The sequence below is a fragment of the Schistocerca piceifrons genome, chromosome 2, assembly GCF_021461385.2.
Source record: "Schistocerca piceifrons isolate TAMUIC-IGC-003096 chromosome 2, iqSchPice1.1, whole genome shotgun sequence".
Lineage (NCBI taxonomy): Eukaryota > Metazoa > Arthropoda > Insecta > Orthoptera > Acrididae > Schistocerca > Schistocerca piceifrons.
In genome coordinates, this window is record NC_060139.1 from 536,335,312 (window position 1) to 536,349,363 (window position 14,052).

Sequence of the window (14,052 nt, forward strand, 5' to 3'; positions counted from 1 at the left end):
CAAACATTGTCAGTTGGTGGCTCCTGCAAAAGAAAAAAAGGTGTACACACTCTAAAGTTCTGAAGGTAGCAGCAATAAAATACAGGGAGTGAGAGTTTATCTATGACTTTTGCTGAAAACACACTCTAGTTATAAAGAGTCAAAGGCCATGAAAAGAAAGCAGTCATTGAGGTAGGAGTGAGACTGTAGTGTAACCCATCTCCCAGGTTATTCAAACAGAAAAAGAAACCAATGCAAACTTAGAGAAATAATTAAGGTTCAGAGAGAAGAAATAAAATCTATAACCTTTGCTAATGACATTCTAATTCTGTCAGACACATCAAAGGACTTGGAAGGGTAATTAAACAGAATAGATATGGTAGTGACCTGAAAATAGGTTATAATGCAAGTATCAATGAAAGTATAAAACAAACAATGAAATGCAGTCCAATCACATCGAGCAAAGAGGAGAAAATTAGATTAGAAAATAAGACACTAAATGTAATAGATGGTTTTGCTATTTGGCAGCAAAATAATTATGCCTGTAGCAAAGAGTGTATAAACTGTAGATGGCAATGACAAGGAAAATGTTTCTGAAAAATAAAAACATTTTAATATCTACAGCAGATTTAAATGTTAGGAAGTGTTTTCTGAAGGCATTTGACTGGAAGAGAGACATACATTATATGCACGGTTGCTATACAAGAAGAGAATAGAAACTTCTGAAATGTGTTACTACAGAACAAAGCTCAAAATTATATGGGTAGATCAAATAAATAATATACAGGCACTGGATTGATTTGGGAAGCGAAGAATATTTTGACAAAGCTTGACAGAACGAAGGAAATGGTTGATAGTGCACATCCTGGAGCATCATAGAATAGTCAATTTTGTTTTCAAAGATAGTGCACGAGGCAAAAATTTTACAGACAGGCCATCTAGATAAAGTTTCATGGGATTTTTGCTTGTAAGCTGACTTTACTAAAGTATGCAAGTTCCAGAGGTTCTAGGTTGCAGTAGCTTGGTAGAGACAAAGATGCTTGCGCAGAAAGTACCCCAAGGCAACTCACAAAAAATGTGAGGGATAGCTGAGGATACATCAAATCGCCTTCAAGTTTTGACACAGGATATGTCAGCGTCAACAAACTGCGGCATTTCATCCAATAATGTCACATTCTCAATTGCACAGGAATTTCATGTAAGTTGGATGGCCTATTACAACTACATGACCACTTTAGATTAGATAGTAGCACAAGTTTGAACGATGTAATTAACATTTGTGTTTACCGAAAATTGCAGAGAACCACGCTTAGACAGCGAGTGGCACACCTTTAAATAACAGAACGCACTTTCTTATAGATTAATAAATAACATACTCGAGGTGCACTTGCTGCTGGGAATGCAAGGCTTCACCGAGAATTTTTCCTTTATTATCAACAATTGCACACCCCGTATCGTCGCAACTCGTCTCGATCCCTAAGACAAAACATCTTTCTCTTGTCGGAAATGTAAGCTGTGAGAAAAAATTGCAAACAGAATTCCTTGAATGTTTTTGAATTTCATATTTTATGCTCCGAAAAACTGAACTTGGAATGCGAGGCATCTTTTCGCTAAACTTCCTCAGTTTTGCTTCACCGCCATCGCATTCCCTCCCACACACGCAATAGACTAGCAGACGCCATACACTTCACACCAAAGACCAAAGTATTTGGAAAGTTAACGCTACACCACGGCCAGATAGGCGGCCGTGGCTACACATATTCCTTATCGATGATTGACCATGTTAAGGTCGTCTCGTATGGACGTCACGAAACTGAACGAAATGTCAAAACATTACAAAATACTGTACATTTGAAATAACGGAATTCACATAGTCCCTCAACGAAGTGCCACGGAAAGAAACGCCAAGGATTCCTGGGAAGAACGTTTCGAAACTGACCTTGGTGAGGGTGAGTGACGTCGTTTCCAAATACGTGGTAGGTCCACTATTGTTCGCCATCTACACTGTCGGCAAAAAAAATGTTGGTTGGCGTATTTCTACATCCCAAAAATGATTTATATTCAGATTTCGCTCAAGTCGCTTGAGACCGTCGATCGTGGCGCCACTATGAGGAAGAAATTCATATTTGATTCAAAAACACGCTGTAACGGTCGCGAGCGTTGGTTACCATTGAGATTGGGCGTTTTGAGTTGATGTTAATCAAGAATACCATTAAGTCGACAAAAGTGCTATTATCAACATCTCACTGAGTTTAAAAGAGGTTGTGTTAAAGTTTTACAAGAAGCTGGAAGTTCCTTCTGCGATACTGCAAAAAGACTTGACAGGATTTTAACTACTGTACACAACTACTGGCAGCGGTGGTCAGAAGAATGTACAGTCGCAAGAAGACAAGGCCCTGGATGGCCCCATGGCACTACTCAGAGGGAAGAGCATCGTGTTTGACGAAAGGCTCTGGTGCATTGTACTGCATCTGCAGCAGCAATTTGAGCAGCAACAGTCACTAAAGCGACACAGCAAACTGTTACATATTGGTTGCTTCAAGGACGGCTCCAAGCCTGATGCCCTGTAATGGACATTCTACTTTTCCCAAACCACTGCCATTTGCGACTTCAGTAGTGTCAAATCAGAGGGGAGGGTGGAGGTCTGTTGTGTTTTCTGATAAAAGATGGTTCTGCCTAGGTCCCAGTGATGGCAGCATGTTGGTTGGAATCAGGCCAGTTGAGGGCCTGTAACTAACTTTGCTAGACACACTGGACCTATACCTGGAGTTATGGTCCGAAGTGTGATTTTGTATGACAGCAGGAGCACTCTTGTCAGTATCCCAAGCACCCTGACTACAAGTTTGTATGTCAGACTGGTGATTCAACCTGTTGTGCTGTCATTTATGAACAGCATTCCAGGGGGTGTTTTCCAATGGGTTAACGCTCTCTCTCATACCACTGTTGCGATCCAACATGCTCTACAAAGTGTCGATATGTTGCCTGCACCTGCTTTATCAGCAAATTTGTCTCCAATAAAATATATATTGGACATCATCGGAAGAGAACTCCAGCATCATCCGCAAACAGCATTAATTGTTCCTGTCCGGACCGACCATGTCCAACAGGCATGCAACTCCATCCCACAAATTGACAACCAGAAGCTGTACAAAAAAATCCACGTACCTTTGCATGCTTGAAATCAATATTCTGGCAATTACACCAGTTATTGATATATCAGCATTTCACATTTGCAATGTCTTATCATGTACTTACATTAATCTGTATTCTTGCAATGTTAATCACTTAAATATGTTCCCTAGACAAATGTATTTCCAAAATGTCAGTACTCTACAGTAATTACGTTTCGGTGTTGTGATTATTTTCTGTTAGTGTATGCTAAAGATCTTCCGTCTAATATACAACAAGCAGGATTACCTCTCCTTGTAGAAGACACTAGTATTGTAATCAATCGAAACATACATACGGAAACAGTGTCATTGACTGGTTTTCTGCAAATTGTCGCACCCTCAACTTTAAAAAGACACAACATATTCAGTTCTACACTTCTAAGAGTACTGCAAAAATGACAGGTGCAAGACATTACGAGGAAATAATAAATAGGGTGGAAACTACAAAATAATCTTGGGTGTCCATATTGATGATAATCTAAATGGGAAAAGGTACATTTTGGAAAACCTAAAACAACTTATTCCATTCACATTTGCACTTGGAATCACTGCAAGTTTTGGGGAGTGACAAATCAGTAAGTTGACCTGTCGTATGGAAGAATATTCTGGGATAGCTCATCTTTAAGAAAGAAAGTAAGTCTCTATTGCTCAAAAACATGTTGTAAGAATAATATGTGGTGCTTATCCACGATCATCTTGTAGGCATCTGATTAAGGAGTTGAGCATTCTGACTACCACTTCAAAGAATATTTATTCCCTCGTGAAGTTTGTTGTAAATAATCCACTGCAGTTCAAAATGAATAACAATGTACACAATAATAATACCTGAATGAAAAATAACATTGATTACTCCATGTTTAGGTTGTCCTTAGCACAAAAATGGATGGTCAATGATGCAACTAAAATTTTTGATATCTTGTCCACTGATATTAAGTGTATAACAGACAGCAAAATAAAATTTGAAAACAAGCTGAAAAAGTTTTTTCTTGACGATGCCTATTCTGTGGAGGAGTTTCCATTATTATAATGTATAAAAGATATGAGATATAACTCATATATGTATATTAAGTAAACTTACAATGTTCAGAATGTAATCATATTTAAAAAATAAATTTCCAATGTGAATGTAAATGACTCATTTCACGTCAATATGATGTATCATGTAAATGATCCATGGAACATGAAACTAACTAACACAGTGGTCACTCAAAGACTAGACCACACCCAATGATCCATCTGTGCAAATATTCGTGCATGTAAGAAATTGCAGCAAATATAGTGTGTCCATATGACACAATTTTTATTTACTGCAGACCTGTCATCTGTCGCTCTAGGCACGAACTTTCAGTGACAAGCACAAGAAGCTAACCTATCACAAATGTTTCACTTCAGAATAATGTCGCTTAATACATGAAATTCTGTTGTGATCTGTGTTCCTTACTACCCTTAAGAACATGATAAAAAAGTATCATAGAATCAAATGTTCAAGACAGTGCCTGCTTAAGCAATGGCAGTTTTTGGTTATTAATGTTCTCTGTGCGTTACATGACAAACCACATGACTTGGTGAAATTATTTGTAAATAGACAAGTAATTTAACTACACAAATGTTTGTTAACAACATTGTGATTCCTGGCAACAGGAAGAAATGATAAGGATTAAGAATTTTCAACAGCAATGTCCAGACAATCATTGAGCTAGAATGAGATTTTCACTCTGCAGCGGAGGTGCGCTGATATGAAACTTCCTGGCAGATTAAAACTGTGTGCCCGACCGAGACTCGAACTCGGGACCTTTGCCTTCGCGGGCAAGTGCTCTACCATCTGAGCTACCGAAGCACGACTCACGGCCGGTACTCACAGCATGTAAATGCCAGTACCTCGTCTCCTACCTTCCAAACTTTACAGAAGCTCTCCCGAGTTCGAGTCTCGGTCGGGCACACAGTTTTAATCTGCCAGGAAGTTTCAATCATTGAGCTATGTAATACCCAACACATGCGAATTCATGCACACTGTCGTGAAGAAGGATATCATGAAGAAAAGTAAAGCACCTCAGTTATGTAATGTATTAAGTGGGACAAATTACAGATAATATGATTTCGTTTTTAGACGTGTTTTGATCTCCATATACCGTATTCCAATAATTTATAGATATTGCCAATGAAGGGTTTTTCACTTTCTTTCTGAGTATTTGGGGATTTTCAGTTCCTTGCTTGAAGACCACCAATAACCTGTTATAAATCTGTGCACTAGAATGTAACATTCAATTCTGAACTCTAGACAGGGATTCACAGACTATGTGGAATGTTTTACTTTTAATATTGTGGTAAGCAATTCTACATTTACCTATAACTCACGGTTTTTATGAACCACATATTACATTAGGGAATATAAGAATCCCTATGCCCTGAAGACATTGCTGCAAAGTGTTCTTTATCAGCTTCACACATTGTTCTGACTGCTCTCTTATCTAGAGTAAACACTTTCTTAAAAATTTTATCTACAGTACATCAAAATATTATGGTGTAGATCAGACTGAGTAAAAATAAGGTCAAGATGATGAGAGAGATTTCTAAGTGCAAAAAAGACAAAATTAACAATTTTGGTTAAGTTTGCAATGATGTGTTTTGTTAAAATTACAGTTTCTCTGTTTGCCATAGATTCAACTGCTCTTTGTTTCTATTAAAGAATTATTAGCAGTTGGATAGTTACCTAGATCGCTGTAATCCTTGGTCTTAACTTTCCACAAACATATGTGACTACCATATCAATACTAACACTGTAAAACCATTGTGTCTGTTTATTTCTCTTTAAACACTTTAATCTCCAAAGCTACTAGATGAAGTTTCATGGGGTTTTTGCAGGTGACCTGAGTATGGGTTTGATCACTGTATACGCTTCATTTCATCAAAATCAGGTCAGAAGAATATATCCATACATAATATTATTACAAAAGTGTACAAATGTAAAGTCCACATTTTCTCCAAAACCAGACTTTGTACACATATAATTTACTGGTTGGAAAGAATCGGTAGGAGATTGGGGGGGGGGGGGGGGGACAAGAACCAGCCATCTAGCAAAGGGATGAAGGTGGGGGTGAAGTGGAAGTGTAGGCAATGACGTGCAAATACCTAATTTTTATTCATCCAGTGTTTGAGAACAATAGTAATTAGTGACGTGCAACAATTTACATAAATTTACATAAATTTGAAACCTTTTATCTCTTACCATATTTTCTCTGCACTTTTTCACATCAGGCATGACACTTAGATTTAGGATAAAGAGCAATGTTCGATATGGTTCAAATGGTTCAAATAGCTCTGAGCACTATGGGACTTAACTGCTGAGGTCATTAGTCCCCTAACTAACCTAAGGACATCATACACATCCATGCCCAAGGCAGGAATCGAACCTGCAACCGTAGCAGTCGCGCGGCTCCAGACTGTAGCACCCAGAACCGCTCGGCCACTCCAGCCGGCTGTTTGATATGAGTCATCAACTTTGGCAAGTGATGCAGGAAAAAGGCGAGAAACGCCATAAAATAATATGCCAAATCATCATCACATATGTGTCCATTTTGTGAATGTAATAAAGAGATAATTTTAAACTGAAGCAGCCACAGCGAAAATAGTTATATTTGATTGATTGACTATTCATGCAATAAACAGATTTTTTTAACACAGGTGTTAAGATTATTAAATATAAAATTGAATGAAAATCCCTCTGTAGGTACATTTATTCAAGTCAATAAGAGGCCCACACAAATGGTTTCCCAACCTTTAAGTTGCATCTTCTGGTGCATGTAAATGCTATGTCACAAGGTGTGGAGGAGTAGTTACAAAATGCCACAGAGTGACTGTTGGCATGACTAGGCGAAGTGCTCAGCTCTCGTCAATTGATAAAAATTGAAAGAATTTTCAACAACCTAGATCACATAAAATATCTCTTTATTTAAGACAACTGGTTTTGACACACTATGCGCTCATCTTCAGATCTTAAAAATCTTTTTGTTGTATAATTTGTTCATTAAACGTTGAAACCTCATGCCAAGTTGTCAAGTGGATAAAAATCAGTTCATTATGAAAGGTTTTTCGTAACTAAGGTATTTAGAAACCCAAAGCAGCAAAAGGCCATGTCCATATGTACATGCGATCTATGCTGCTGAATGTGTTTAAGAAAGGAGAACATATTGCGCCTTCAATACTCTCAAAATGAGAAAATTCAACTGATAAAAACCACTATCAATTGATTAAAAAACATTTTCTGCGATGAATGTCTGTGTTAAAAGCACAAGCAACTAAGCCATGAGCATCCCGTGTGTTGTCGAAACATGTGCTATGGCTGCCATCCGAGTACCCAGCTGTCAACCATGGCAAATGCTTCGAAAACATTACATTGTGAGCTGCTGTTGGTAACAAATACACGTGAGTGTGTTGACTTTTGGACTCAGTACTTCCCTGGATAACATCTATGAGGCACATTGTGTGTTGCCTTACATGGACCAACAAGAACATATTTTAATCACTAAAGTGATGACAGTTCATGATTTTAATACAGGCATAATATTCATCATTGATTATGGGTTTTTATCAACTAATGACGGTTTTTTATCAGTTGAGGGGGATTGAGAACTTAACCTAGCCATGCCAACAGTTACTCTGTGGCATTCTGTAACAACTCCCACACAATACGAGATAGCATTTATATACACTGGAAAGCGCAACTTAAAAGTTGCTAAATCGGTTGTGTGGGTCTATGACTAACCTGAATAAATACAGCTACAGCAGACTATGGCACTTTTCATTCACTTCTGTGTTCAATAACTTTAACACCTGTATTAAAAAAAACTGTTTACTGTGTGAATTGTCAATCAGTCATGTGTAACAAAGCGAAGCAGTTTACAGTAAGAAAATCTGCCACATCGTGAAACAGATACTTCGATTTACGATCATTGTAGCGAGAGAAATAATTATTAGAAGGAGAAAAGAACCGAGTATCGTAAAAACACACTCTCCTGCTGTAATGGAGGTCAGAACATGCAGCATGAAATGAAAAGAGATTTCTCTGGTAAAAGTGGAAAACATTCAAAAATACATTTCAGTTATCAAAATAAGATTTCAGTACGAATTTTACAAATACTGTAGATGAATTGTTCAGCACAAAATCGAGTAATTACTGACAGCTATCAATACTGGAGAAACTATCAGAGTAAGACAAGCACAATAATTTTCTCAAAATACGTTTCATGTAATTGAAAAAACGTACTATGAAAAGAAAGACGTCAAACCCATCACATGAAAGAAGGAAACTTGAAGTGGTCTTACAGTCTCGTGGTTCTTTTGTTAATAACAGCTCCCACGATGAATGAGGGGGAGGGGAAGACAATACAACAAATCAGTCACATACAGAGAGCCAAGCAGAATCTCTCTAATATTATTTTCTTCACTAGTAAATGTAGCTTACATTATATTTGAAAATGGTGAAATATTTCCAACAAAGTAAACATCATAGATCAAGACATATTCCGAACTAATAGCTAAATATAAATTACAACAACAAACTGAATACCTTCACTCGTCAATATGTCGTCCTTAGGCAATGACAATAGCTTACTCATTTGTAAATAACATCAGCTGGCACTTTGTACTATTAACACATAATTTAACCACATCTTCCAAATATTCGACAAAATCACAAATACAAATATGTTATTGCAAATAAGATCTTATATCTTGACATATGATACAATTCAACCAAACAATTGTACACTTGTATTGGCTTTCGTCTACTACAACAACTCGTTACGAAATTTTCACACTCCACCTAACACTGATCTCAGGCTATGCTACAGAGGAGTTTTTCATCACAGCCACCTTTTTCGCTCACACATTCGCTGGATTCACCAACTCACAATCAAACTGTTGCATTCCAACTTAACGTAGACGACAGGCTACAGTACACATCTGTCACTCACCACAGACAGCTTTTTCCCTGTCACATTAGTTTTTTCTCCAACACACTACCAAACTATTGTATCCCAATCTCATCTAGACCTCGGGCTATGCAAGAGATTAGTCTGTCATCAAAGCTTTTCCACTATCATATTCATTGATTTCGCTACCTCACAGTCAAACTATTGCATCCCAACATAACCTAGAACTCAGGTTACTCTACAGACCTGTCTGTCACCACAAACAGGCTTTTCCCTGTCACATTCCTTGGCTTTGCCTACTCTCAACCATACCGTTCAGTTCCACTGTATCCGAGAACTATGGCTACGGTATGCTGCAATCTATTAACTTAGAGAGCGTTTTGCTTTCACATTTGTTGGCTTCGCCAACTTCCAACGAAATTGTTGCCTCCCAAACTAATCTGGATATCAGGTTAGGATACAGGTTATAATAGAAACGTCAGGATTCTGCAGTAGCAGATAATAAACAGAAGCCCATCCGGTCAGTGGGAGTTATCTATGAGGATGTCATCAGTGTCAAAATTCTGCATTTTCTACAAATTACTTCTTATCATACTGTCACAACACAAAATTTTCAGTAATTTTAACTGTTCCCATAACTGCTGCAACATAAAAAGCATCAATGTGCCATAAACTTGTATATCGAAGACAGAAAGGCAAAGACGCAGTAGCTGCGTGGGATTAGCCATGCAGTCTAAGGCGCTGCAGTCATGGACTATGCGGCTGGTCCAGGCGGGGGTTCGAGTCATCCTTTGGACATGGGCAGCTAATAATTGAGTGTACATATGACTAAAAGATACTGGCTATTACACACTGATGACAGGACGCTAACGGCATAGCTTCTGATGACATTCTATTTGCAAGTATCTTTGCATGTTCATAACATATAAACTGTGAATCAGTATTATTTGTAGAAATTCCGCATTTGTTATGCACTCTATAGAGGTGCCATCTATATTTAATTGAATAGTGTCATTTCGCTCTTCAACAAATTTGTTTTCTTTGTGTTGAATGTCATTTTATTGCTTATTGACCAATTGTAAACTTTATTGAGGGCTTCATTTGCTTTCTAAGCAAGGAGTTGTCTGGTTTTCTCATTGACTAAAGTACTACTGCCATCAGCAAAGAGAATTTTTTACCCTGTCTGCTGGGTATGATCAGCTACACCTCTTATTCCTAATGCTTCTAGCTTATTTAGTAGAATCTTATGGTCAACAATGTCAGACACCTTAGGAAGATCTAAAATTATACATGTGAAACTCGCTATGTCAAGAGCATCAAGTACCACTTTTGTGGCTGATTCCATAGTTCTACCACTTCAGAAACCAAACTGTGACTATCTTAAAAGGTCGTATTTATTGTAGTAACTCATTCATCTCTATTTCATAATTAACTCCGTTATTTTTTAGAATGATGGCAGCACGGAAATGATCCAGTAATTTTCATTGACTCCTGCATTACCTTTCTGTAGCAGAGGTACAGCTCTTGCCTCTTAAATGTTCTCAAAATTTCCCCCATGTGAAAGATTCGTTTATCACATTTATTAAGGGAGCTTGTACACTCTCTGCTCATTGTTTCAGTACCTACACTGGTGATTCATCTAAGCTTAATGGGATCTTATTTTTTAGTTTTTCTTTTACAGTTTTACTGACTTCAGGCACTGTATTTAGTAGCAACGTCGTTGTACTTACAATACTTGAAAAATGCTCTTTCACGTAATTTGCTAGGTGGTGTAGATCATATATTACTTTATGCCCCTCTCTTACCGGTATGTCATTATGACATTGTTTGTCTCTCCCTGATTCCTCTTTTATGACATCCCTGATTTACTTTTATTATCTACATTGTATGTTATTTTGCCATTAAGTAACTTTTTTGCAGTAGTCAGCACCTTCCCCCATATGTCTTTGTACCTATGATGCAAATTTAAAAAAAATTTTCTTGGTAATGATGTGCTTAAGGGTTTGGGAGGACTTCATAAAACCGGCTGTCGTCCTGTGAGACGTTGGAACTAATGTATGTACTTTTGGAAATGTCTTTTCAAAGTTTAATTTAAATGATGTTGAAATTTGTGGAATTTCAGTTTTACATTGATTTTTCTATGCACTTCATCTCAGCTTTTTTTTTAGTTCTTCTGAAAAAATCTTGTATTTTGATTTATGATAAATTTCTTGTGTGAGCCTGCAAATTAGGGAAATTTTCAACACCCGATTTTACTGTTAGTACTTTGCAGAAATGGCCTGACAGATCAAGATCTATTACAGCTACAATACACTTTTCCCTGTGCATATTTGTGGGCAGATGATCAATTACTGACGCTGTCACTGTAATAACACTTTTTGCACTATTGAACAACAAGAATAGGCCAAAACTCTGAAAGATATGGAAGGATTGTGCTACTAATTTCATTTATGATATTTGTGTTTATGTTCGTGTCTCAACAAAAATTATGTTGACTTTTGTACTTGAGATTTTGTCTTTAACTTTTGTTAATTTATCGAAAACAGTGTCCACACTGCCAATGGGGTATTAATACACACATAATATAATTAATTTCTTGGCATTATCATGCCTATTAGTTCAGTAGCAGATATTTCAATATGTTTGTCTTTACTTACCGTAGTAAGCTCATATCTTGATTTGAAGTGTGTTGCTTTTCTGATATAAATGTATGGTACTCTGCTCTTTGAAGTAGTCCTACAGTAAGAGTCTGTCATTTCATAAAATGGCAATACCAGAAATTCGACTTCTGTATCTCTACACCAGGGCGCAGCAGCACAAACTACAGTGCTGCTCAAAGGTTGGAGCACAACTTAAAATTGTTGTACTTTTTTTATTGAAAGCATGGCTTGATGAAGAATTATTAAGTCTATGAAATGTCCCATGCTGCTTTTCCCAGTGGTTTCTTTTTCTTTATGACATGTAACATGCATATCATTTGATGTGTCAAAATCTATATTGTGAGTGATTTTAAATTGCTAAAGATACTCTTTAGGCAGGGAAACCTGTTGTTTCAATTTATCCTAAAAAAAGATATACTTCTCCTATATGTGGCAGTAGGTATCTGGCCAAGCATGGCCCGGGATCTACCTACTATATTTTCATGAAGTAGCTGTACCACTGTTGTCTTCCCAGTCCTGTTTAGGTGTAGGCTAGGCCTAGTGAAATCCCATCTATTGGTAGTTCCAACAGGCACCAGAGTTGACTGCTATCACTGCCCTCTCTAATCTCACATTAATCCACCTTACAGCTCCATTAAGGTGTGGCTTATCATGAATGTGGAACAGCTCAACAAAATGTACATCGGTGTTGTGAATCAGGGAAACTATCCTGCCCAGGTCACCATTCATGTCATATGTCCCATCCCTCTCCAGCCTTGTTCCTTTCCCATTCACTATCACTATATGGTCCTCTTTTGAAAAATCCTTAAATAAAAACCCTAAGTCGCCTCATTTGACTTAGCTCTGCATTTAATTTGAAAATGCTAGTGGCCTGGTATACTGCCCCCAAACTTTCCTGTAAATGATGGCCTACATCTCGCCCATGGCTACTACCTAACACAGCACTTTCTTCTTCCTAACACTCTGCATATTCCTAGGATACCTGACATTAGCTAAAGTGTGCTAGAGATTTCCTGCTCATAGGTCTGCCCGAGGCTCTTGTCCACCTAACTCTGACACTGGCAGATACCTGCTTTTAATGTTGATAATAAAACTCCCAGATCACGTTCCCTTTCTCCTCCCTCTATCTCCCTTGATCCTTCCTTGCTTCCTCCAACTGTACCTGAAGGGCACATATTTTCTTTTCCTGTTCCTCAGTTAAAGTTTTCCTGCTGCACATTGTGGGGTGTCAGGAAAGAGGCCCTTCTGTTTTCCCGATGTTCTCCCTATTTCATATCCCCCACCCCTCGTGAAAATATATCCTACAAGGTTGGAAACAAATCCCCCTCCTCACTGCCCAACAACAGCTCTCACATTTCTCACTTATGGTCAGTTTCGAAAGAAGATTGAAGTTTAAGTTTAAGGAATGTAACAGCTTTGTCAAGGACGCGAGATGTGCTCTAAGCAAACAAAAGCGTTTTGCTCTGTTGCCCTGCTGCCGCTGTGGCCTCACACTTTTCATTTTTTGAGGTCAGTTGTCATTGTTGCCAACATACAGATATTTTGCCTAAAAAACTTGCAATTGATTTGGTCTTCTGATGACTTTACTAGATGGTAAGTGACAAAATCATCTGCAAACAATCTGAGAGAGCTGATCAGATTGTCTCCCATATTATTTATGTAAATTAGTAATAGCAGAGGGCCTATAACTCTTCCTTGCAGAACGCCAGATATCAATTATGTTTTACTCAATGACTATCTCTCAGTTACTATGAACCATGACCTTTCTTACAGGGAATCATGAATCCAGTCACACAAGTGAGAATATACTCCATGGGCCTGCAATTTGATTAAAAGCCATTTGTAAGGAAGGATATCAAAAGTCTTTTGCAAATCTAGAAATTTGGAATCAATTTGAGTTCCTATATCGATGGCACTCATTACTTCTTGAGAATAAAGAACTATTTGTGTTCCACAATAACGATATATTCTGAATTTGTTCTAACTATGTGCCAACAGAACATTTTAATAACTAATTAAACATAACTCCGGAATCTAATGGAATCTTTCTCAGATTCTGTATTCAATGTGCATCTCAGATAGCCTCTCTTTGAGACATGATATACTGTAGATTCCTGCAACAGAAAGCTTTGCCCTATTGTTGGAACAAGCGCTCAACACATTTGTTTGCAATATAGGTACCAGAAGTGATCTTGAAATTAATGACCTGCCAGAGAATATTGATAGTAACCTCAAAGTATCAAGTTATTTTCAAATAAAGTACTGTCTGAAAACAGCTGTACAAAATTCAGTCAACTCATACTAATTCCTAGG

The 14,052-nt window shown here is 37.7% G+C and overlaps 1 protein-coding gene across 1 annotated transcript in view; it reads right to left on the reverse strand.

Moving 5' to 3' along the window:
• LOC124777608 (probable tRNA N6-adenosine threonylcarbamoyltransferase, mitochondrial) overlaps nucleotides 1–1,665 on the reverse strand; it is a 100,010-nt gene extending 98,345 nt beyond the window's left edge. The window contains exon 1 of the mRNA XM_047253069.1: nucleotides 1,356–1,665. Within this exon, the coding sequence (XP_047109025.1) occupies nucleotides 1,356–1,582 (227 nt within the window). The 5' untranslated portion in view covers nucleotides 1,583–1,665. The remainder of the gene's footprint in view (nucleotides 1–1,355) is intronic.
• Nucleotides 1,666–14,052: the final 12,387 nt, after the last annotated feature.